This window comes from Motacilla alba, chromosome 2 (genome assembly GCF_015832195.1).
Source record: "Motacilla alba alba isolate MOTALB_02 chromosome 2, Motacilla_alba_V1.0_pri, whole genome shotgun sequence".
Classification (NCBI taxonomy): domain Eukaryota; kingdom Metazoa; phylum Chordata; class Aves; order Passeriformes; family Motacillidae; genus Motacilla; species Motacilla alba.
The window spans coordinates 117,191,651-117,216,994 of record NC_052017.1 but is presented as its reverse complement, the minus strand read 5'-3'; the positions used below and the strand labels follow the sequence as shown (position 1 = coordinate 117,216,994).

Below are 25,344 nucleotides of genomic sequence, written 5' to 3'. Positions count from 1 at the left end.
TTCCTCGCCTCTCCTGCTTGCAAGCTCTTCTTGATTCGCTGCATAGCCTTAATGGAAATGAAAAATGTTTGGGTTTTGTTGCAAAATCACACACTTTTCATGCAACTGCACAACACGGATGTTCTTGCACTTCTGAGGACTAAGGGATAATTAGAATATAAACAACATTCCTAATCACAGCAGGCTTGGAAAAAAATTTGGAAAAAAAAAAAAAAAAAGAAAAATTTAAGCCTACGGTGGTGTTTCGCTTTGGAAAACACAGCACTACCAGGCAGACAAATGGGGATAAATCACAGAATTTTAAGGGGTTGCAAGGGACCTTACAGATCCTAACCTGCCTGTCAGGGACAGGGACACCTCCCACCAAGACACGCTTGTCTTGTTCAGGCTTTATCAGGTCTTGCTTAAGGCCTAATCCTGCCTGGTCCTGAACACTGCAAGAGCTGGGACCTCCACAACCTTCCTGGGCAACCTGCTGCAGTGTCTCACCAGCCTGACAGCAAAGAATTTCCTCCTAATCTCTAAATTTCCCCTCTCATTTTGTACCTCTTACTCCTTGTCCTGTCACTCCAGTTCCTGACAAAGTCAGGATGATGAGATCGGATGAGAAAAAGAAAAGAGAAATCTTAAGAAGCCAGGATGGTGAGATCAGAAGGAAAACCATGACGCCCACCTCCAACGGGTGAAAACAGAAAAAAAAACATGCGAGCCAGGCAGGAGTCGAACCTACAATCTTCTGATCCGTAGTCAGACGCGTTATCCATTGCGCCACTGGCCCCGCACGATCAGCAGCCATCCTTGCTGTCCTGTATAGCCGAGAGCGAGGGCTCCACGGGCTCCCCGGCCCCCCGGGCGCCCCTCACGGCCCGGGCCCCGCCCCGCCCCTCCGGCAGGGGGCGCTCCCGGCGTTCCCGCCCTGCCCCGCGACCGGCCGTGAGGCCCGCCCGGAGGCGCTGCGTGCCGCGCATGCGCGAGGGGAGCCGGTGCGGTCTTGGTGCGCGGCGGCGGGCCGGACGGCAAGTCCCTTCGATAGCTCAGCTGGTAGAGCGGAGGACTGTAGCGGCTGCGCCCCACGGGAATCCTTAGGTCGCTGGTTCGATTCCGGCTCGAAGGAGACGGCAAAATTTTTTTTTTTCTCCCTTCTATGCGAAGATGCCTTTTAACAATTGTGTCTTCAGGCTTTTGCAGATACGGTTGCTTTTCTAGAAGAGTTCCGGCCGCATCGCAAACCGAGCCTGTGCGCTGTGCCTCACTCTCGGGAGCGACTGTTCCTGCGGGAGCAGTGTATGCTGGGCCTAATGCAGGACTGCCAACACCTCCTAAATTTCTAAAGGAAAATGAGATGTGTGTTCATACTCCAACGTGCCACAAAGCAAGTCAGTGCAGAGACTGAGATCCCTTTGTCTCATCGCAGTTAATTAGGATGTTGAAATTCTGAAGGTCATTTTTCCAGGTCTCTTCTCCTCTCTTCCAAATGTCTAGACACTGTTTTTACAGCATAAGGCTCTATCTGTACATGCTGCCACAAAAGGAATACATGTTCTTATCCAGCCAACTGAAGTGTTCAAGTTCAGGCTGGACAGGACACATCCCTGCCCATGGTCAAGGGTTGGAACTGAATGATACTTAAGGTCCCTTCCTACCCAACTCGTTCTAAAATTAGCATGTAGTGACTCTCTCCTTTGGTCGAAAACTGAGTGTTCTTACCAGGGTCTGTCTATTAGAGGTGTCAGCTACCACACAGTTGTCCCATCTTACTGCCTTCCCAGCCCTGGAATGGATGAAACTGGCACAAAGGACTGAGTTCTCTTGCACGAAACTCTGTACCCATTCATCTCTCAAAGTGAAAGGAGAGGCCAGATGTGATGAGTGAGCTGACTTCAGTTTCTGGAGGGAAGGAAGGGAGTTGTGGTCATCTGTGGTCTTTCTCCCTGGTTCGTAACAGCACACTGTTTTCTACAGGAAATGATAACATAGGAAAAAATATCAATAATTTTAACTATGTTCAGTTTAGCATGCTTCTTCAATTGTATTAAGCGTTGTGGCTTAAGCCACAAACTTGTTGAGGGGAGTAAAAGTGCACAAACTACCTAAAATAACTAGTTACATGATGGTACGCCTAAACTGTCGATGCTGCCTCTTCTGTTTGGTGTTTTGAGTGAATCTGGGTATGTGTTAATATCTAAGCACACAAAGGAACAGATCTTTGAGAGAATACATACAGCCAAAACAGCTGCCCCTTGTCCATTTTTCAAATGCTTGGGCTTTTGTGGTCACAGAGGCTAGATACCAACCTAGTGACAAATATTCCTGTCTTGTAGCATGCCCAGATTATCTGGCACTCTGTGCTGGCTCTTGAACAGATGCAAAACCCCGGAGTGTGGTGCTGGATGTCTCAGGATGTCTGCTGTTGTCCTCAGCAGCACCATGGTTCCACTCTCTGCACACACCTCTTGCTGGGGGAAATTCTTCCATACAGAGGCTGATTCCAGTGAAACTACTGAGTTACATCCCTTTGTCACACTGATGATTTCTTTTACAAGCATTCTGCATTAAGTAAAGGACTTAAAATGTGAGGCCATGGCTCTGGCTGCTTTGCATGGGCAGGCACATCTGCTGCAATCCAAGAGCAAGTTCCTCTTCGGGGAAACCCTGAGCTGTCATTTGACACTTGCCAGGGAGCAAAGCCATAACTCGGGCCAGCTGTCTCAACAGCTTCTCTAGCTGTTACTGGAATGAAGTTGTTGATAGTGTGGCAAGGTAAAGGGAGTGCTACAATTCATACATACAACTTTTATTAGTCAGAGTGATTGACAGCCAAGGTAGATTTGAACACATGGAAGTTTACATATAAATAAATGTAGCAAAACAGAGAAAAAAATTAAGAATATGTACATTTTGAGAAGATTTCTGGGTGTGCAACTGAACTGTACACAAAAGCAGATAATGTTAGCATGTGTTCGTGTTAGAAACTTTTCTGAAAAGCAAACAAAGGAGTAAAATCACACTGAAGAGCTAAGTCCTGAAATCCTTTATCATTCTATCTCCACATGTCTTCAGAATAGATGATCTTCACATCAGTGAGAGACACAAATGCTTTGGTACTTTAAAAACTAAGTTACCCATTTGAAATTAAACCGTGAGTTCAGACACTCAGATCTTTAAGCTGCAAGTCCTGGACAACTCCCTCAGAGGCTTGGTCACTGTTTTCTTCTGAGATTTTCTGCTAACTGACATGCTAACTAATGCACTGTGGCTCTTCTGTACAGAACCTTGTGTCTGTAAAACATGCAGCAGCTTGTCCATCTTTGCTTCACACTGTGAGATCAAGCCATAAATCTTTCCCAAGAAAAGGCTCTCATTTAGAGAATGCAAATAAGAACCACATGACTTGCAGTACATCTCAAACCCATGGAGAAAATTTCCTTGATTTTGGTGAACTTTGGCTGTGGCCCTCTAGACCCATCAGAGGTGTTGCATGTGAAAAAATTCCCCAATTGCTTTTGCTATTATGGGATTCACTTCTTCCTCCCTGGCTTTAGGCTTGCTCTGTAGCTGTTGCTGAAATCAAGGGTGCAATTCCCAGTGACTTCCATGGCAAAAGTAGGATGGATTTCACATGGGAAAGGATTCCATGTATAAAACATAGCTTTCCAGCAGACTTTTCTCCCAGTGCCTCTTTCAGCTCTCTGCTGGAAATAGTCACTAGGTAACATTTGGACATTTTCACACTAAATTTCTCTACCAGACAGTGAAACTTAGGAAATTACTTCACCTGCAGATTTGTTATGTACTATGTGCTTTCCCTGCTCCTTCATTGGGGATGACATCCTACTCCAGAACAAACACCCTGAGAAGGGGAATAGTGGAGAGAGTCAAAAGAGGAGTGTGTGTGCTGGTGTCCACAGCACACACCCAGTCTCTGGGCTCTGCCCATCTCACAGCACCCCAGTGCTGTCTGATCCATCCCCCTGACAGGAAGATGTGCAGCACTCGGCTGCCACTGGAAAGACAAGCCTCTGGAGTCATGTCTCCTCAGTGGCAGGATGGTGGCACCAGCCCCCTCTCCTGGCACCACTGGGCTGGATGGGCACATCCTCAGTGGGCAGGTAGGGTGGTGGTCTGGAATTACATGCATATGCATGGTTTCCAAAATCCTTGCAGCTGAGGACAAAGAGGAGCCTGTGGGTAGGAGGGAAATGAGTGCCTGTGCACTCTGGCCATGCCAGCATCTTCCCTCTGTTCTGAAGCAGAAAACCAGGGCCATTCGTGAGGGCAATGTGTTGGCTGTCCCCAGTGCCTGTATCCAGAGAACAGATATATAACTTGAACAGGAAGTAATGGTCATGAAAATATCCTTGTGTTATGGGGCTTTTAAAGAAACATTGAAAGTAGTATGTCTTGACTTTGGAGTTACAGCTGGTTCTATAAAACACGTTATTTTCCCAATATATTTAGCTGAATGACATTTGATCACAGGTGAGAGTAGAAGGAAGATAATAATGTTTCACAACTGTGGGATCCAACTTTAATCAAGGGAACAACACTTTCAGCTAGTTATATATTCACAAGTCTGTATAATTTAGTGGAACATTGTGACCCCCCTTTTGACCACAGCATGCAAAAATGGCAAATACACAGAACTGACAATGATTGATGTAAAATGATCAATGAGGAGAAATTCTGCCGCCTCAGGCCTTAACTACTATGTCAAATCAGTGAGGTGCTAAGCTTAAGATTTAAGAGGTATTTCTTTAGCTCTTACAAATTAGCGGCCTAAGTTCTTCATGCCTCCTTTAGCCATGCCCACATGTATCTCCACTGATTTGTGCAGTGGTGCACCTGAACCTACACCTCATTCCCGCCTCTTTATTTTTAAAATCATGCCATGTGCTCTCAAAGCCCCTGTGCCTGGCACAGAAGGGAGGTTTCAGTCTTACCCCAATGAGCTGGTGAGGAGGACGGTCACTCCTTTGCTGCTTGCTTTCCCTGCCAAGTCCTTGCTGCTCCCACAGCCCCAGTGCCTGTGCTGAAGCGATGGCTCCCAGCCCAGTGCCAGCAGGGCAGTAGGGCCACAAGCCAAGGGCATGGTGCAATAAGCCAGCTGGCAGAAAGCTGTTGGCTGGGAACCAAAAGGAGGAGCTTTGCCACAGGCCTGTGGGAGGAGGAGAGAGGCTCTGTGACAGCCCAGGGTTTGTCTCATGGGCTTGCAGCTTTTGATGGGGAAGTCACAGAGCCTATGTGTGCTTCTGGACGAGGCTCCTGGATTTGGAGTGACCTGCGCTGTAACAACCATCAGAAAAATCTCCTAGCACTTTGTCTTGGCTCAGGATTTATAATTGCCAGAGCTGGGTCCCAGCAAGCCACCAGCTACCCTCCAAAGAGCACTTCTCTGGGAAGGAGAGCGGCATCTGTCTTGCTAACAACTTCCTCCCTGAGACCCACTAAAGAGCACTTCTAGGGCTCCCTCACAGGAATGTTTCACATCTGGCAAAACTGCTGCATGCAGGGAAAGTTCCTGGGGCAGGGAAGACAGCCAGTGTGTCCATAAAGGGACTCGAGACTGTGTCTGGGAGGTGAAACTACAGATGCAGGCAGGGAGAAGACCAGGTATATCAAAGGGAACACTACTAGAGGGAAAGACAATCTGAAGCTGTGAGAGACCGGCATGCTCTGTACAGGCCATAGGTATCTCCCTACACAGTGCAGTTATCACTATTGGAAGTAGCGTAGAGCGAGATTCTGCCTCGGTAGGAAATCACTCTCAGGTTACTTTTTATTAACTTAAAGACAGCTATGAACACAGGCTGCAGAACTTGTCACATGTTTTTCTCGCTGTGAGACTCGGTGAGAAGCCCAGCAGGTCCCTGGCCTGCCCTAGGACTCTGTGCGATAGCTCCGACGGCTGTCCCCAATCAGTTGTGTCTTCTCAGTGGCGTTGGTCGGCTGAAGCGTAATAGGAGTTTCTCCATCTAAATTGGAGAGGACAACAAAGATTACTTTAAGAATCCTTCACTTGCTACCAATGTCAGATTGCTTGTTAGCACCACAACATTTCATTTGCTGTTCTGGTTACAGCTTAATTTGGTTTCACAGACAGCTGTGTGGGTACCAACAAGGTGACACTGCTCGCACCCAGCCTACAAATGCTCTTCCTCCTAGTTCTCATACAATGGCAGATTTCTGGGAGTTGCTGCTGCTGTTAGACTGGACATTTGCTGTGCCTGGTGCTTTGCAGAGCTTGCAGGCTAAAGGTTCCTGCCTGTTCTAATAGCAAGTGCTTGTTCTGACAAATGGCTGAATATAATCAGCACTGTTGTGAGTCAGCAAGCACTAACCTTGACGATGTTTGTGAGAATGGGACAGAAATGAGTCTTGAAGAAGTCAGAGTTGACTGTAAAGAAAGAGGAGAGTTTAAAGGAAAAAAAATGCATGAGCAGTAATAGTAATACACTTGAGAGGAGAGAAATCATATATATCCTGAAAGCCAGCTAGTTAAACAAAAATGTTAAATTGAATTTGAAGTCTCATGTAATGCATATGCAATAGGACTCTGGGAATTACTATTTTAATGAATTTGGAACTACCAAAACTTCATATTATCACTATCTAAATCCTTACTGCTGTGTACTTTCTCACTCTGTGCAATTTTGTGTTTGCTTTTCCAATATATCTATAAAAAATGCATTTGTTGTAGAGTGGAGGAAAGTAGAAGTGAAGTCTTTACAGAGTTTCTTGATGGCTACTGTGTTCCATCTGATAAAGAAGAAGGTTTGGTTGCCCTTTTCCTGGGCCTCTTTCCAACCCTCTTTTTTTTTGGAGGGAGGGAAGTACTCAAGTCTCAGAGATTGACTTTTACAAGTCCAGCTATGAAGCGTTTTGTATGAAAACTTTGGACTCTCTATATCTTGATACTAACAGAGTCTTCACAGTAATCGAATACAAATTATGACTTTTTTTGCCAAATGACCAAATGTTCAGGAAAAAAAATCTCATCTGACATTTCCTTCTGTTTACATGACAGTTGATGGGATGAATCATGGGCAAAAGATGTAATGTACAGGAGTAACTTAACCCAGAGCAGGAATCTAATTGCATGCCATACGGCTTCCACTCAGTGGGGGTAGAACAACTTTGACTCTGTCAAGGTGAAAGGCAAGAATGATTAAATGCCAAGCAGCTTCTCTGTATGGGCAATTCCATATTTAGACACAAGGTCAAAGACAGACGTGTTTCATAACTTCTAAAAGTATATGAGTAATTAATGCTTTGAGCTCAGCTCAGGCTCATATTAGTTTGGCAGTTCCAATCCATTTTTAAGTTGCTGTGTGTTTTCTAGTTTTCTGAGCAGCGTTCCCTCCCACCCACTACTGCCTCCAAGTTGTTCATTTTCTGGAAGATTGTTGATGGAGGGCAGAGATTAGCAGTTCATTTTGCTGTGATACCCAGGTGTGCAACAGGAGAACAGGACCCACTGCAAATCTGTTGCGCTGCCTCCAGCTGATCTGCAGACAGCTCTTAGCTGACACCCTCACCAAGCATTTTGCTGCTTGCACCCTTCTAAGATTTATTACAGGGTTTTTTAGCAGAACAGGGACCCATAGCATAATAAACTGCACAAATATAGTCTGCTAATGGCAAGCTGCAGAATGGAGGTGAGGCAGAATTCACAGTTTAAACTGCCTTCTATAGATAGCTCCTGCTCACTGTTCGCCTACATTTGTATCATATGGAGTGTGGAGGAGACAATGAAGTGATAAAAACTTTTTGCTTCTGAGTTGGGAAAGTATTTTTCTACTCAGGTTCTTTTATTCTTGTCCTTTTTTTTCTCTCCCAGAATTCAGTTTCTGTAAAATAAAAGTTGGTCTAGAAATGCCTTGCTTTGTTCTCACAATGATAACCGAACAGGAGAGAACAGACCTGCCAAACTGCTTTGAGTGCATCGTTACAGCCTGAAATACAAAGGCAATCCAAATTCCAATGCCACCTCCTCCAGGAACACAAAAGTTAACAAAAATTTTGCCATCAACTTCAGTGGAAGCAAAATCTGTCAACCAGCCCCATGTGTGTGGGAAAGTGATGAAGTGCTGCACGTGTCTGTGCTGCAGACAAGCGAGTGATACTTCCCTCTGCCAGTGCATTTTGACAGGTTACCTGTAACATCATGGCATGATACCACAGATTACCTTATTTTGCACCTTTCTAATGTCATGTTTGATCTGAAACACTAAAAAACGTCATGTTTAAAATGTAATAACCCAAACACAACATTTAATTTTTGGTCTTCTGCTCTATATTAGGTCAGAGTCTTCTGGTACAAATCAATAATTATGTGGGGAAATCCTTGTAAGCTAAGTGTGTGCCAGAGCTTGCAAGCCCCTAATTTCCTTTAGTTCTGATGGTCATCTTACCCCTGGAAATACATGCTGTAAAACGAGGCTCTCAAGGGAGTCATTGAACTAGCTGAGCACTAGAACTAGTGGCATTTATTTGACTAAAACCTTCTTTTAGAGGAATATAAATTCCCCTAGAAAATATCTTTTCCTAGAGAAATAGCATACCAACAGAATTGAAGCCTTTGGCATGATTATGTTGATTTCAGTGGCAACTCACTTTGCTCTTACATTTTAGGGAATGGATCACTAAATCTTTGGCCTCACACCTCTTTCTTTTTCACTAATAATTATGTTTTATGATATGTTACTTTGAGGAATGAAATCAACTGTGTAAAACCTTAATTTTGTTAATGAGAAATGTGAGGAACTGAGAAATTATTGTAGTCATGTGAGTTCGATAGTTGAAGTTTAAATCTCAACTCCTTTGGGCAGTACTGTCAGCAGCAGGCAGCTCCCACTGAGCACAACTGCTAAGGGCTCAGTCTCAGAGCTTTGTAGCATCTGGAATTTTGATGCTTTATCAATGATGCATTCCTCAGAAAAGCAATGACTGATTAAAAAATATTTGGATAGTTTTTAGTGTGGCCTTAGCTTGAAAAATCTGCATTTTGACCTCAGTGAGAAGTTCTGGTTAGCAATATTGTAGATGCTGGGGACAGCAGGAAGCAAAGAAATTAATTAGTGGCTGGAATGCTCAGTCTGTGCTCAGAGGTCATGCAAAAAACTTGGATCCTAATAGAATCTCCTCTTCCAAAATTAAATCTGCTGCACAAGTGATTCTGAATTACACAGTTTGTTTCTGAATTACATACAGGGACATTTCTATTATTTACCTAAAGGAAGGCCTGAGTATTAATTTCCATGGCTCAACATTCAAAAATGCACAGTCCTTGCTATTCTAAAAGTCAGCTGTGTCTTTCTGGCCAGCATGCCTGAAGTTGGGGTGACAAGGGAAGAAGGAAGGGAGGAAGCACACTTTGATCTGGTTGTCATTCTCTTTTTTTTTTCCTAAATGCATTGTCTGTTTTCCTTTCAGCTGCAGAAAAGATGCTGATGTTACCCTTTGTCATAAAGCTTTTATTTTTATTCCTTACATGTTGATCTCTTTTAAAATAAAGAGAATTCTGCTTTACTGAGACTTGCTGGTTTTGATTAGGAGGAAAATGTAGCAAGACTGAAGAGGAGGGTAGGAAAGGTATAAAGATCTAGTTTTCTTCAGCCCCTACCTAAGTATTGTATTTAATATTATCTTCCAAATACTTAAAACATGAAATTCTATATTATGTTCATTTTTCAGACTGGTACTTTGCTCAGCATTTAAAATTAATTCTTAAAATTGATCTCATTGGGACTCGGTGAGAGTAAAGGCATGTCAAGAGGGCCTAAAATTAAGGAATACCTATACGTTCTGGTACCTGTGCCAGAAGGAAAGAGCAATTTCTTTTCTGCCACTGGGGAATTTTGTTCTGGATTTTGAGGCAGAATTAAAATAAATATAAACCAAATTAAAAATAAACAGGTGAAGAAAACGGGCAGAAATTAAATATTCTGATTCTTCAAATCAGAATAGATTTGAAGAAGTTCCATCCTTCTACTTTAGACTTGGCTTTGGTATCCTAGACTCAGGAAGAACAAGACCCAGTTTAGATTTGCACTTTTCAGGTGCCTAATGTAAAGTTTATTAGATTTGTCTCAAGGTATTGTGGTTATAAAGTTTTCACTAGTAGTTTTTATTGCCTTTGCAGGGACTGATTAGGTATGATCAATTTTTAAGCTGACTGTGTTTACCTTGATATGCCTCTAGGCAAAATCAGTTTAAAAACATCACCATACGTTGGCATAACAGTTATAAAAATAGCATTTGTTTCAACTACTACAAGTGTTTTGTTACATATTTATGGAAGGGTAAATTTGTGTGAAAAGTTGGGGGGGAAAACTTTCTTACTGCTAAGGGAACATGACATTTGCAATCTGGCAGTGCTATTTTAAGCATAATAAACATAAGAATATAACAGTATAAGATCTTCCGTAACAATGGAAGAGAAAAAGAGTGAGCTGACTTAGGTCCTTCCTCATAAAAAAACCATAATCATAGTTTATAAAAATTTGCAACTGAAAATTGTTCCTCAGTCCTTCCCTGGTACCTTGGGTTCTTATTGCTGTAGCAAGGGTCACTGCACCTCTCACCCTGTACATATCTATCCCCTTTGGGATGTGTCTACTTCCCCTGAATATGAAGGCAAAACTGCCCCTCTCCGGCACACTGGGACTGTTTGTTCAGAGCATGTATCCCATACTAGTACCAAATTAGGAAATCACCTCCATCATCCCTTGGCATAGCCAAAACCTGAACGTGCAGCGGGGGGAATGCAGCAAAGCAAAAAAAAGAGGCTGACCTGCTCTGAAGGTCATTCTGCTGCCACAGGCCCATATTCCCAGCTCCTAAGTTCCCTATTCCTCTTGCCCCTAAGTTAGCACTTGCCAGCTCCACCATGAAGCACATGGAATTAAATGGGCCAGGAACTACAGACATTTTTGAGAGGATTAGTTTACACCTGGATTTTATCCAATGCCTGAGTAAGGTAGAATTGCTATTGCAGAAGAGAGTGAGAAGCTTGAGGGGCTGGATGGGAGAGGGACAGGACCATGGTAGCTCCCATGCTTACTCTCCTGGGTGACTGCATTACCTTACTGTCGGAAACTTTGCATTTTTTCTTGAGGCCTTCTCTTGGATGGGTACAATATCCACCACAAGCAGGGATAAATTTTACACAACTAAAGTCTGAATGACAGCTTATTCAGGCCAATCAGATGTGACAGGCACCAGTCCAGCAGAGCCTAATGTATGAGCATAGGATCTAGGATATGAAGAAACGTGGGCATGGGGGCTAGAGGGTGAACATTGTCTCTTAAAATGAGCCCTAAGACAATTATTCTGTAAGTGTCTCATAAGAGATACAGGAGATGTTTAGTTGCAATTGCCATAAGTTTGGTTTTGTATTAATACATAATTTGGGAGGTTCACCGGGTTGTGGTCTTAGCTAGAGTGATCTGGCATGTCTCCACTGAAGTCTGGAAGCAGCCTCAGCGTTGTGAGCAGAACATCTGGACTACAGGCTTTAAAGATTGTTTTGAACAGCTTTGCCACACAGTAAGCCCCTACAATACACACCTCTTTCCATGTCGTTCTTAATTTGCTCTTCCAAGTCTTCTGGAGACACACAAAACTCCTGCTGCTCCCCCTCGGGTGCCTTCGGTTTGCACTTTCCACAGCAGCAGTTGAAGCAGCAGCAGAGGCAGCAGCAGAGGTAGCAGCCAGTCAGCAAACCACAGACTGCAAACAGGCCCTGGGTTAAACACAGCAGGATGAAAGTCCTGTTAGCAGTGACCTTCCCCAAACTTGTGGCTGTCTTTTACAGCTGAAGGCAAAACTCTGGTTCCTAAGTGCTTGGCACTCAGAGGAGTCCACCTGCTGTCCCAGTGCCTAAAGAAGGGCCAGATCTTCCAAAGCCCTCCTCACCCACAACCTCCTATGTGTCACTAAGGACCAAATCCACAAAGAAGACACCAACCAACAGGCTCCCACATGCTCAACGTTTGAAAGTCTGTTGTTCTGCTGATGGCCCTCAAAAAACCCTCCAGGCAGTATGCAAAACCCCACCCACCTTAACGTGACTCATTTCCATCTTTAAAATGACTCATTTGCCCAAGATCATTTTTGCAAACACTTATTTACTGGCAAGCTCTTGTCAATAACAAAGCTGAAAGAAAAAGAAGCAAAGACCCAGATGCATCCCACATAATTTTGGGCACTGAAATAAGGCATCCAGTTTTGGACTGGATGTAGCTGCTATGGACTCCCCACACAGTCAAAGAGAAGTTAAAAGCGCTTCCAGGGGAAGGTTTAGCCATAACAGTATTTGAATTTCCCATTGTGGGTGTCTCTCTCTCGCCCCATTAGCCTGTGCAGGACCACACAGGTGACATCTCCTAAATTATAGTCCTCGGACTATGGTTTCTTGATTTGGGGACTCAGGTAGCAACAAGTTCCCACCTTTGATCACTCTTGTCCCCATGGCACAAAGCATAGAGGATTCAGGAGAGCCAACACAATCGCCTGGGACCAAGCCCAGAGATCTTAGAAAGAGTCAAGAGCCAGAAAATTTAAATTTATAGGGCTTTCTTCCTTCAGATGAGGTCAGTGCCTGGGTTCACAGCACAGCACCCCAGATGTTTAAGTGTGTGCTGCATCACAGCAATGGACATGTAGGAGGGGAGCCTTTAGGCTGGCATTGCCAGTCTGTGCTCCATGGGGATGTGACAGCAGCCTGGCTCCTGACCCAGGGTAGATCCAGGACTACATGGAGATGTCTGTGACACAGAAGAAATCTCAATGGACATCTCTTCATGGACATAATGGTACAAGAGCAAAGGAAAACAATTGACATTCCTGGAAAGTAAACCAAAGCTGATATGTAGAAATAAATGGAAAGAGGGTAGATTTAGATTAGATATTTGGAAGGAATTCTTCATTGTGGGGGTGGTGAGGCACTGGAACAGGTTGTCCTGAGAAGTTATGAGTGCCCCATTGCTGGAGGTGTTGAAGACCAGGTTGAATGGATCTCTGAGCAACCTGGTCTAGTGGGAGGTCTCTCTGCACATGTCAGGGGGCTTGGAACTGGATGATCTTTAAGGTCCCTTCCAAACCAAACCTTTCCATGATTCTCTGAATGTGTGGGTAAAAGCAGCACAGCTTTGTGGCTACTGGCTATGTATGGATTGGAGGTACAGCCAGGCTTCAGCATTACAGTTTTCCAGTCTGCCTTTTGCTAGCTATTTGTTATGTTCCTAAGACATTATGCTGCTTGAGGAAGAAAGTAAGCACAAATGTCAGGATATTGTCAAACTCAGACAATGGAGCTATGGAAATAATATTATGTATGCATGTCTGAGCTAATGTTAGTGGGGGCTGGCTGGAGCATCTTTGAAGGTAATAAGACTATTTATATGCCTAATATTAATATAAGCATGTATCTAGAGTGAGCAAGGTGCTTTTAAATGAAAAGAAGGACTCAGACTTTTTGTCGTAAAATACTTTTCTTCTAATGGACACCTGAAACGGTGCCATAATTCCCAAAATAAGTTATCTGACTGTTTATCACTTATGCCATAATGGAGAATAAATCACCACAATGTATAGAATGAAAAAATAAAACAGAATGAAAGTGTGTGGAGGAAAAAACACATTGAGTTTATTCATGATACCTTTAATGTTTCAACATTTCTTGTGCTTATATTATCATAGTTGTTAAATCAAAAATCAGTTCATTGATGTTATCAATGAACTGTCTTCATGGTAGAGGGTGAATTGGTTTCTGCTATAACAGTTAAACAAACAACCTCTATGCCTGCCAGTGGAGCAGCAATTTGAGTTCCCATTACCCATGTCAGATGTTCCCAGTTTAATATGCCTGCTAAAAAGTCTAGCACTCTGAAAAAGAACAGTAATTTTCATTTTTCATTTCTCCTTTCATTTGAACTTCCTTACTGCTAATGATAAAACTCCTTGCAACTGTCAGATTTTCCCAGTATGATTGTGCTGGGAAGAGGAATGTGTGCAGTCAATGAGGAAGATAACAAGCCAAGGCTGTGATCCCTAGTGTCCTCCACCAGAATGGAGGAAATCAGGATACCAGAGGTCATCTGCAGATGATACATCAGACTCAACTAGTATTAAGATGACCAATATAAAAATTTCAAATTGATGTAGCATTTGTACATGAGTTAAAAACAAATGAGAAATAGTGAGAGCTCCCCTTGCAAAAACAAAACAAAACAAAACAAAACAAAACAAAACAAAACAAAACAAAACAAAAAAACCAAAACCAACAACCAAACCAAAACCAACCAAACAAACTAACAAAACCACTTTGGCCTCTTTATACTTTGGGGGTGGAAGGATTTTGGGTTGGGGGAGACATAGAGAGACCACCTGTGATGATCCTCAAATTACTCTATATACATATTTTGGAATTTTTTTTTGTACAAAATTCTTGAAAACCAGGAAGCAATGATTACTTTGCTCTTCAGCATATCTTGTCTCAACTCTGTTGCTTGAAGTAATCCTCACATTTCTCCTTTAGTTGTTAGGGACTTATGAGCTTCTCTCTGTACTCCCCACTGCTCTCTTTATGAGTCAAAGCCACTGTGGTTATTTCTGTACCTGATTTTATGGCCCCAAAGGATTTTATACTCCATAAAATCTCCATTAAAGATCACCAAATAAAAGAAAAATAGAAGTTAAAAAAAAAGAAACTGTGAAGAAAATCTTTTTTGCCAAAAACTGTTAAAGGAGTCCACACTGTTGCCCTCTCAGTGCTGAGGCCACCTAACTTTGACAAAGAGGCAGAAGAAGAGGTGGACAGCAAAGATATGGGGGAATGATCCATCAGGACATGACAGCAGCTACGATGGGGTGTCCAGCCTGCAGCAGGAGGCAGCTACAGCAGCTGCAAGGAGGCAGCCTCCAACCAGCCTCTGAGGAGCAGCACCTTTGCCAGTTTAATTTAAACACCAATACTTTATTCATTGGTTTCATGCACTGTTCTGCATTTGAGCAGCTTCTGCCTCATCCTGATTCAGAAGTCAAATTATGGCTTCTAAGACCCCCAAAGTGCCCAAGTGACTTCCCAGCTTAAAAGGGGAAAGTGAGGCAATGCAGCACTGGCTTGTTCCTTGCCCAACAGAAAATTCTGTGTTCCACAGTTCTCAGATAAAAGCTGTCATCGCATGCTAGCTTCAAACAGTACAGATCATCCTCCTGTGTATCCTGTCAGAGTCCAGCAGAGTGCTTTCCTGTGCTGCTGTGGCTGGAGACAGGTGGGATGGAAACTGCATGGATTTTGCACATTTGCAATTCTGTTTGTTGCATGTCTGTAACATTTCAGTACTTGCAGAAACACTTGAATTTGATACATGCAAACATCAGAGGACACCAGTGTGATAAGGGAACAAATGAACGCAGCTCCTTCATGACTAGAACAGCCCATTATGTGTTTTTTCTTGAGCAATATGCAGGGTTTTGGTGTATCATTCTCTTCTTGTCCTACTCTCTTCCTCCATTCCACTCTTCTAACCTTTTCTTTCAGTTCCCTTCTCTCACTCCATCACCAAGGCCATAATCATAGTGTTATGTATTATTATTGCTTACTTATGTTGCGTGCTATATATAGCAAAAAAGACAGCTAAATTTGTTCCTTAATAATTTATTAATTGGTTGTCACATAAATGGGACTTCTTGTGTTTGAATAATGAGTCATTTTTATTTAGTCATTACAGAAAAGAAAGTCAAAATTAACCTGGAGCACTAGATTCAAATCTAATTAATGTCTGAAAGTGTTACAAAACATGTACTATAATTATATACCAGGTTAAAAAAAAAGAGAAAACTTTCTATATTAGTGCTAGTCTGAGCTTACATTACATTCTGCCACTGTCAATTTTCCAGATAATTTTGTTTTATTAAGTTTTTAGTTTAGAGTTTTAAGCCTGTAGAGAGATGATGTTTTTCAGGGGGTTCCTTGTGTATGTAATTGCCAGTGTGCATTGTAACATTTGATTTCCAAAGAGAATAACAGCTTACCTTTGCCCACCAGCTTGAGAGCATGAAGTAGGTGTTAACATTTTCCTCACCAAACTGTTCTGCCACATAGAGCCCCAATGATCCATACTTGTCATATATGTTTCGCTTGGACAGATCAGTCAGGGTTGCATGAGCATTGTTGATCTCTTTAAATTTTTCTGCAGCCTCTGGATTGTCTGGATTCTTGTCAGGATGGTATTTCAGAGCCAGTTTTCTTAAATATGAGACACAAACAAAAAAAACCACCAAAAAACCAGAGGGAAAGTAAGTCATCTGCATATGTGCATGTATACAGACACAAAACATTGCAAAAAATATTTTCATTGAGTTATAACAATTCTGAACTGTGTGTTCAGCCTCCTTTTTTCCAGCTCTGATGTACTCAGTGGAAGAAAAGTGACACAAAGGAACCAAACAGGAAAGTTTTGATGAAAGAGGTGTGCCTATTACACTGAGAATGAACTTTGTGTATTGATACCTAGTCAGCTACAGTGTTAAAGTAGACAGTGATATATGATGAAAGCACAGATTGCAACATGATAATAAATCACAGGCATTTGTTGCATTATGATTGCCAACTCATTTGCATCATTTAGCAGGTTTTAGCAAAGATAAACATTTTTAAAGGTTGTTTAAAAACATGATGATCACACTGCTTATCCAGGCAACATTATTTTCTTTATGGCAAAGGAAATTCTGTGTTCGATTGCCTATCAATAGTAGCTACATTAAAATGTTGTAAACAGTGTCTGTGTTTGCAGAAGCCCAGACAGTGATGATGGAGAGCACAGTTAGGAATTACAATAGAAGGGAAGCATCTTTTCGAAGCACAAGGTGGCAAAGCATAATGAGTTAATCCCGCTTTCAAGTGCCTGTCTTTTGGCCTAGTTCCCCACTGCTGCGCTTCTGAGACAATCCTTAAAGGAGTAAAAGGGGATTGTTATGGGATCATCATAAGAACCATCACAGAATGGTTATTTCCACAGGATCATGGAGTGGTTAGGGTTGGAAGGAACCTTAAAGATCATTTAGGTCTGGCTCCCTACCATGGGCATGGACAGCTTCCACTAGATCAGGTTGTTCAAAGCCCCGTCCAGCTTGGTCTTGAAGACTTCCACGGATGAAGCATCCACAACTTTCCTGAGCAAGCTGTTTCAGTGCCTCATGACCCTCACAGTAAAAAATTTCTTCCTAATATGGGATCTAACCATACTCCTTTTTAGTTTAAAGCCATTGCCCCTTGTCCTATCACTTCATGCCCTGGTAAAAAGTTCCTTTCCAGCTCTCTTGCAGGACTGCTTTAGGTACTGGAAGGGGCTCTAAGGTCTCCCTGGAGCCTTCTCTTGTCCAGGCCAAACAACACCAATTCTCTCAGCCTGTCTCCATCTCTCTGGTCATACTCATGTCCCTTCTCTGGACTTGCTCCAGCAGGTCCATGTCCTTCTTATTTTGGGGTGCCCAGAACTAAATGCAGTAATCCCTGTGTGGTGTGAGAGTGGAGCAGTGCCAACTAGTTTGGGCTGCTTACGCCATTGGAAGCCTTTACTAGGTCAGGGTTTGTCACTGCTTTTTGCCCCTGACTGTTCTCAGCACTGTGGCATTTCAGGAGAGGTACGGCTTGAAAAGTGCAGTGTGTGACTCTTGGCTCACAGCACTGGGGAAGCATGGCATCGAGAAGAAGGGGGTTGCTTCCAACCATCGTGAAGCACTGGTAGTGTGAACTTACACACACTTGCAAAACAAGCACAGACAGATGTATATATTTTCAAAAATCACCACTCCCGGTGAGGAGCTTGCAAAGTCTCCAGGACATTTATTTAATGAGTAGTGCTGACCTCTAGTGGCATCAAAAGTGACTTAGTTGTGTTTTAAGCTGCTTCAATCACAGCCAAGATACGTTTCTTTTTGTAAATATTCTCTCAAAATATTTTGAGACCTATCCATAACTGCTATGACCAAAAATAGTATTTGTGGTGGGAAGGCAGTGTGCCTACACTTCCTCTAACAAATTTAACCTCAGAGTAGAGTCCTACTTGATTTCCTTCTGTCGTCCCAGTAGAGGTTACTCCTCCAGGAAAGAGTAACTGCTTTGTTCCTGATGACAGTTCCTGCCTGGAAGACATTCTGCCAATATCAAAACTGATATCAGCCTGGGAATGGCTTCTGCCAACAATGTCTTCAATTCTGTTGTGCTAAAGTCACAGAATCATAGGTCATAAATAACTCCTTAAACATGTGTCTAATAGCACGAATAGATTCATGTTCAGTCATATTTAATACAGTATGCATATTGTACCTTAAACACAAAGTTTTGGTCATGTCTAACATGTGCCCTAAACACAATAAAAAATTAAATATAAGAAATGAAAAAACAAGCTAAGTCTTGCATGGCTAATGATATTATGTGTCATCCAAGTATTTAAGTAAATTATGCAATCTATCCCTTTTCTTACCTGAAAACAGGCCCCAACAATTAGAAAACAAAAGAAAAAAAGGAAATAAGAGAGAATTATTACTTTCAAAAACCCATGTATGTTTGCAGGTATTGGACAACAATTTTCCAGCCTTCCTTTCTTTTCCCAGAGACCCAAAGACATCTTCCGTCTGACCTATATCCCAAAAAATCTTATAAAAAATAAGAATTTGAACAGAATGTAGCTTTAAAAAGATGAAACACATTAGTTGCACTCTCTTTAGCTAGTATTGTTTTAGACTACTAACAGGATTACTTTCAGCAATTAACAAAATTAATAATCTATGTTCTTATTTTGATTTTGGGACAAGTGTTCTCACTAAAAAGAGTACATTACCAAAACAACTCTCTGCACACTGAGATGACGTATACTAACTGAAGATGATTTAGCAATGGGAAAAAGATTTAGATATTAGCAGTGCAATTCATATCAGTGAGACAAAGGACTCTGTTAGGTCCAACCCAAGAAACAATAAAAGTAAGGACAAAACCTATGTGACATAACACAAAGTACTAGCTATATGGTACTGTGGGTACCTGTGGGTCCCTGAAAAAGTGACACTCCCAGTTATGTAATAAATAGGGTTCATTATGACAAAAAAGAAGACAAAAAAGTAGAGAGTGACATGAACAAAGGAATTTGTAGGCTACTTCCTATACCAAAACCATGGGTTTATGTCCATTCATACTTTTTTCATGGTGAATGGCTTTCTCCTTCCCCACCTTAGGATCACTGCCCACTGCAGCCCTCCACAGCAGCAAGCAAGTTTGGGAGAGAAAAATGACAGCAAACAGAGAAACAGCTATCCCTCAAAATGGATGTCACTTATGGAAATGAAGTCAGTGAAATAAACTCAAGACCTCTCTCAGCTGGAGGCTTAGGCTGAAAAGTGAGATCAGGCCTGACTCTGACACAGGGGTGGGTCTCATGAGGGTGCTTTTGAATGAAGATAGCAATACTTTGAAGACAGGAAAGTATGCTCTATAGGCCAGATATGACAACATTATGAATTACAAGAGGATGTGAGCTGGATGTCTCCATGCTTCCTTCGATAGCTCAGCTGGGAGAGCAGAGGACTGTAGGCTCCCTGGCATGGCCATCCTTAGGCCGCTGATTCAACTCTGGCTTGAAGGAGTCACCTTTTGCCTCTGCCACACATCCTGCACTGGCACTGCTGCCTTTTGCTCCTGCCCAGGAGCCTTCCCTTCAAAGATCTCTCCAGGCATGAGCTCTTGTCTGAGGTTGGGAAAATGACCAGGCAAGGCATTTTCTGGTGAACCCTTGGGCAGGGGATGGTGATTCTGACCATGGGAGTTGTCTGCAGTCCCGTCCAGCAGGACCGTGGGTGGGTGGGTGGGTTGGTGGTGTGAGAGTGATATGAATGGGAGGCGCAGGCTTTGGGTGCAGGGCACCCTGGGTCAGGGCTGGGTGCCTGGGAGGGGAGAGGACCTCGGTCAGAGGCTGCAGGGTGGGGAATTAGCTCAAGTGGTAGAGCGCTCGCTTAGCATGCGAGAGGTAGCGGGATCGATGCCCGCATTCTCCAATGCTTTTCATTCCCCCTGGTGGGGACACAGGGCCCTTTGCCAGAGATTCATCTATTCTCTGGAGTCTGAGGGAAGATACAAAGTGTGCCCTGGATTTACAGAGGAGGATGACATCCAGGGTTGTATCAAGACTACTATTGGCAGTTTGATAGAAGAATTAGTCTTCTCCCTCTTTGCTTGACAGTTCTCAAGTATCATGTGAAGTACAGAGAACATTAACAGAATAGAGCAACCTTAGTGGAGGGCCACCAAGGAACTCAAGGAATGCTCTTTAATGACAGACTGAGAAGAGTAGGTGCTTTCAGTTTAGAGAAAGACATGTTCAGAGGATTTACACATGATGTTACAACACTGTTACAAAACAGAGGAATGGCTGTCTTTGTGTTTTCTCTTGTGCTAGAGCAGAGGGCTGAAGATAGCACAGTGAAAGGGAATCAAGGCAAAATGCAGCAGTGTTGTAGTGCACTAAATAGTTATCTAGTTGTTGTATTGCGCGGGGTGATTTGAAATGTTATGTCACATGGATTGTACCCTTTTTCCCTCATGTGGTATGTTCCTCATTCACCCCCCTGGTGGTCTGTGCCTTTGTAACCCCTCCCCTCGCCCCTCCTCAGTGGTCTTCCATTGGCTGCGGCCCTCTGTCCCTGCCCCCTTTTCCTCGGGTATAAACGTTCTCTGGGAGTAGGTCGTGGCCTCTTTTTCCACCTGGGTGGTCTACCACATGGAGGTCCCTTTCCAGCCAATAAAACAGGACACTAGAACCACGTGGAGAAAGAGCGCTTCTGGTCTTTCGCTTCGTCTATGTAGTATCCGTGCGGGCTAGAGTTCAAGCTAGCCGGGGTGGATTTTACAGCCCGAAACCCACGGATGTTACACAGCAGGATATAGGTGAGCTCTGTGTGGTTGTGAGGAAGTTAATCTGTAGATGATGATGTCCAAAGAGGTTAGGGAGCACATGAAGAAGGTTCTGTGATGCCTCAGCTGTTTAAAACAAGATGTGGTAATAGAAGCATGGTGGTGCACTGTAGCTGGGGAAAAGTGCTGGGTGAGTGTGTGCTGGGTGAGGTCTTGGGGAGGTACCCATGCTTCCTTCGATAGCTCAGCTGGTAGAGCGGAGGACTGTAGGTTCCATGGCCATCCTTAGGTCGCTGGTTCAACTCCGGCTCGAAGGAGTCACCTTTTGCCTCTGCCACACATCCTGCACTGGCACTGCTGCCTTTTGGTCCTGCCCAAGGGGCTCGCCTTCAAAGGTCTGTCTAGCCATGAGCTCTCATCTGACCTTGAGAAGTTGACCAGCCAAGGCATTTTTGGGTGAACCCTGGTCAGGAAATTGTGATTTTGAGCACTGGTGTTTTCTGGAGTCACAACCCGTAGCAACATGATCAGTTGAGTCGTTGGTGGTCGATATGAATGGGAGGCGCAGGCTCTGGGTGCAGGGCACCCTGGGTCAGGGCTGGGTGCCTGGGAGGGGAGAGGACCTCGGTCAGAGCTGCAGGGTGGGGAATTAGCTCAAGTGGTAGAGCGCTCGCTTAGCATGCGAGAGGCAGTGGGATCGATGCCCGCATTCTCCAGTGCTTTTCCTTCTTCCTTGCGTGGATACAGGGCCCTTTGCCAGGGATCTCTCTGCCCACTGGTGTTATTAGGAGCTATTTGTAGCTGGCTGCACAGATAACTACAGGAACTGGAGTTGTACCAGCAGGAGTAAGGGCTGTAGACTGGGGTATCTGCACCTTCCTATTTACTTGGGATTGGATCAGTATCCTTGCTCACCTTTATGCCTACTCAAGTGAAGCCCTCTGTTATTGAGAGGAGCAAAATATCAAACTAATTTTAAAGTATGTGAAAAGAATGACTCTGGGAACCACCAAGCAGTGAGAGCCACCCTGCTAAGATCACAAAATAGATCCTCCTGGAATATACGTCTAGACACGTGAAGACAGGGAGGTGCTTAGAGACAGCCGCCATGGCTTCACTGAGCGCAAATCTTGACTGACTAATCTAGTGGTCTCCTACAATAGACTGACTGCCTCAGTGGACAAGGAATGAGCTGGATGTCATCTACCTAGACTTTGCTAAAGCCTTTGACATCATCCCACACCACATCCTTGTCACTAAATAGGGGACACAGGGTTTGGGTGGATGGACTGTTCAATGAATAAGGAATGGGTTGGATGGCCACATCCAAAGAACTGTGGTCAACAGCTCAGTATCCAAGTGGAAACAAGTATCAAGTGGTGTCCCTCTGGGTCTGTATTGGGACTCATACTATTTAATATCTTCATTAACGATGCCATTGTGAGTGCAGCCTCAGCAACTTTACAGATGACAAAGGGAGCGGTCCAATTTATATGCTTAAGGGAAGAAATTCCATCCAGAGGTGTTGTGGTGCGGCACTTAAATCAGTTCAGTTCAAAAGGTTTCTCCCAGCCTTCCCCCATAACTATGTGTTGGTTCAGTCCCGGTTTTCCCGCCAGGTTCCTGATTGGTCCCCTAACCCCCAAGTTGAGGTTGTCAGTTATGTTCCTCCACCCCTGTTGCTGTTGTTTTCTGCTTAGTCATTCTGTTGATCCCTCCCTAAGGCCTTGTCCATCACCTAATGACTCCGCCCCTTACTCCAGAATGTTCTTTCAAGTACGTTAGGTGATTGGACCAAAGGAAAATACCCCTCCCCACCCTATCATTCATTTGCTAGCCAGGCTGTCCGTTACACTAGCACCTCCCTTTTAGCCTGCCCTTACTGGTTCGTTTAATGTAACCTCCCTTTTCTCCACCCCCTACATAAGCTGCTGTTTCTTGTGATCTTGGTCTTTTGTTCGGCTGGTTTCCCTGGTGAATAAACTCTCTGGACTGCACCCCGACTTAAGACCTTCTTTTCACCGCCTTGCCCTTCCTTCTGCCGTCGCCTGACTCCTGCAAGGCGCTGCTTGGAGCCTAGGGTCGCCTTGCCCGAAGCTCACCCAGGTAGTGCCCCTCCCTGCCACTTGGGCTGCGTGTCGGCTCCCACCTGGCACAAGCCTGCTCCTGGGACTGGGAGTAAAGCATTCTGCGGACGCGGCGCGGCACAGAGGGACCTTAAAAAGCTCGTGGAGTGAGTCTATGTGAACTTCATTAGGTTAAACAAGCCTGCAAGCTCTTGCACCTGGGTCAGGGCAATCACCAGTATCAGTACAGGCTGAAAGAGGAATGGATTGAGAGCAACTGTGTGGAGAAGGACTTGGGAATGGTGGTGGATGAAAAACTTGACATGATCTGGCAATGTACTTTTGTAGCCCAGAAAATCAGTCATATGCTGGGCTACATCAAAAGCCCAGCAGGTGAGGGAGGTTGTTCTGCCCCTCTATCACCCTCTTGTGAGCCCACACCTGGAGTGCTGTGTCCAGACATGCACTCCCCTGCATAAGAAAGACTTGCTTAGAGCTGGTCCAGAACAGGGCCACAGGACTGATTGGGGATGAAATATCTTTCCTGTTAAGACAGACTGAGAGAGTTGGCACTGTTCAGCCTGGAGAAGAGAAGGCTCCAGGGAGACCTAATAGCAATCTTTCAATTGATAAAGAAGGCTTATAAGAAAGACAAAGACACTTTTTAGCAGACCTTATGGTGAGGGAAGTGATTAGAAATGGTTTTAAACAAAACAGGGTAGATTTAGATTATGTAAAAAGAAATTCTTTATGATGACAGTGGTGAGGCACCGGAAAAGGTTGCCCAGAGAACTTGAAGATACCATATCCCTGCAAAAGTTTGTGTCTGGTTGGATGGGCCTTTCAGCTATCTGATCTAGTGGAAGAGGCTCTTGCCTACAGCAGGAAAGTTGGACAACCTTAAGTTTAAATGCTCTTTTCAATCCAAAATATTTTATTACAATATGTGAAAGACAGATGGTCACAAACTGCAGGCTTTAGGTGAGCTAAGCAGAAGGTTTTAAATGCCTCTGAGGAGGTTATTGACTCAACTATTAGACTTTTTACTGTGGTGATGGGAAGAAGAATAAGACACAGTGGGCCACAACTGAAGCAGGAGAGATTGCATATTTTCCCTCCTCGAGCCAGGCAGGAGAAGAAGGGTGTCCTGGAGTGCTGTGCGCTCCATGCTTGGAAGTTGATGTAATATAAATGGCTGAATCCTTGAGTCAGCTGCTGTGATCCTTGAGCTCGGGCTGCTGTAGGAGATTTGAAAAGATGTGTCCTGAGGCCTCATCTAAGCTGATTGCTATGACTGCTCTGTCACAGAGGAAGAGCTTGTTTGGGTCCCTCCATTGCTCTGCTGGTGGAGTGAAGGGCTGTAGGCTCTCTTCCATGGATACACATCACATCTGTTGGGGTGCTGCCTGCCCTAATACATCTGAAAGGCCCTGAACTGACCTCATGTGGGACCTCCATCTCCACCCTTGGGTCTAGAAGCTCTATTTACATTAATCTCTCTTTCCATGCTACACCCTGGGAGTCTTGATCAGTAGCTAAGTTAGAGCCATAACTTTGAATATGTCCAGCCACAAAGACTCTTGACGCATACACTGATGTGCAGATGGAAGTTCTGCTTGACCTCAACCCTCTCTTGTCAGTCTGGACCTGCCTGGCTCTCACTGGACACATGATCATCATTCTGACCTCTTCAGCAACTTCCTTGCTTGCAGTGCCTGGTGGTGATTTCTGCTCTAGCCTCTTATCTGGGATGAGCCACCATGGCTGGGTCTGCCCTGATTTGGTGTTGTGGACATGAGATTTTCTGCGCAATGTGGGTCTAAGGCAAATGTTTCTTTTTTCCTTCTGGACAGTGTCATGCAGATATATGTGAGGTGGTATGGAAGCTTAATGGTTGTCTGAGTGTGTCCTGGCCAAGGTCCTGGGCGTGTCCCTGCAAATCCTTTGATAGCTCAGCTGGTAGAGCAGAGGACTGTAGGCTCCCTGCCATGGCCATCCTTAGGTCACTGGTTCAACTCCAGCTCAAAGGAGTGACCTTTTGCCTCTGCCACACATCCTGCACTGGCACTGCTTCCCCCTGGGCACCCCCAGAATGAGCTGCCCAGCCATGAGCCGCAGTCTGAGTTTGGGAAGATGACAAGCCAAGGCATTTCTGGGTGAACGTTTGGTGACAGACAGTGGTTCTGAGCCCTGGAGTTCTCTGCAGTCACCCCTAACGGGAAAGTGAGTGGGTAGGTGGTAGTGTGAAGTTGATTAGGGTGGCTCAGGCTCTGGGTGCAGGGCACCCTGGGTCAGGGCTGGGTGCCTGGGAGGGGAAAGGACCTCGGTCAGAGGCTGCAGGGTGGGGAATTAGCTCAAGTGGTAGAG

General features: G+C 44.2%; 1 protein-coding gene and 6 non-coding genes across 7 annotated transcripts in view; 5 read left to right on the top strand and 2 right to left on the bottom strand.

Moving 5' to 3' along the window:
• Positions 1 to 705: 705 nt before the first annotated feature.
• Positions 706 to 778, bottom strand: TRNAR-ACG. The gene has a single exon. It is a non-coding gene; the product is annotated as a tRNA-Arg (tRNA).
• Positions 779 to 1,023: 245 nt separating this feature from the next.
• TRNAY-GUA lies at positions 1,024 to 1,114 on the top strand. Its single transcript is given in 2 exon segments — positions 1,024 to 1,060; positions 1,079 to 1,114. It is a non-coding gene; the product is annotated as a tRNA-Tyr (tRNA).
• Positions 1,115 to 5,877: 4,763 nt separating this feature from the next.
• The window catches only part of DNAJC5B (DnaJ heat shock protein family (Hsp40) member C5 beta), a 36,759-nt gene continuing 17,292 nt past the window's right edge, over positions 5,878 to 25,344 (bottom strand). The window contains exons 2-4 of the mRNA XM_038128620.1: positions 16,039 to 16,252; positions 11,569 to 11,743; positions 5,878 to 5,972 (exon numbers count right to left, since the gene is read on the bottom strand). Of these exons, the coding sequence (XP_037984548.1) occupies positions 5,878 to 5,972; positions 11,569 to 11,743; positions 16,039 to 16,252 (484 nt within the window). The remainder of the gene's footprint in view (positions 5,973 to 11,568; positions 11,744 to 16,038; positions 16,253 to 25,344) is intronic.
• TRNAA-AGC lies at positions 19,983 to 20,055 on the top strand. Its single transcript has one exon. It is a non-coding gene; the product is annotated as a tRNA-Ala (tRNA).
• On the top strand, positions 21,145 to 21,228 carry TRNAY-GUA. Its single transcript is given in 2 exon segments — positions 21,145 to 21,181; positions 21,193 to 21,228. It is a non-coding gene; the product is annotated as a tRNA-Tyr (tRNA).
• On the top strand, positions 21,555 to 21,627 carry TRNAA-AGC. The gene has a single exon. It is a non-coding gene; the product is annotated as a tRNA-Ala (tRNA).
• On the top strand, positions 24,919 to 25,007 carry TRNAY-GUA. The gene is given in 2 exon segments: positions 24,919 to 24,955; positions 24,972 to 25,007. It is a non-coding gene; the product is annotated as a tRNA-Tyr (tRNA).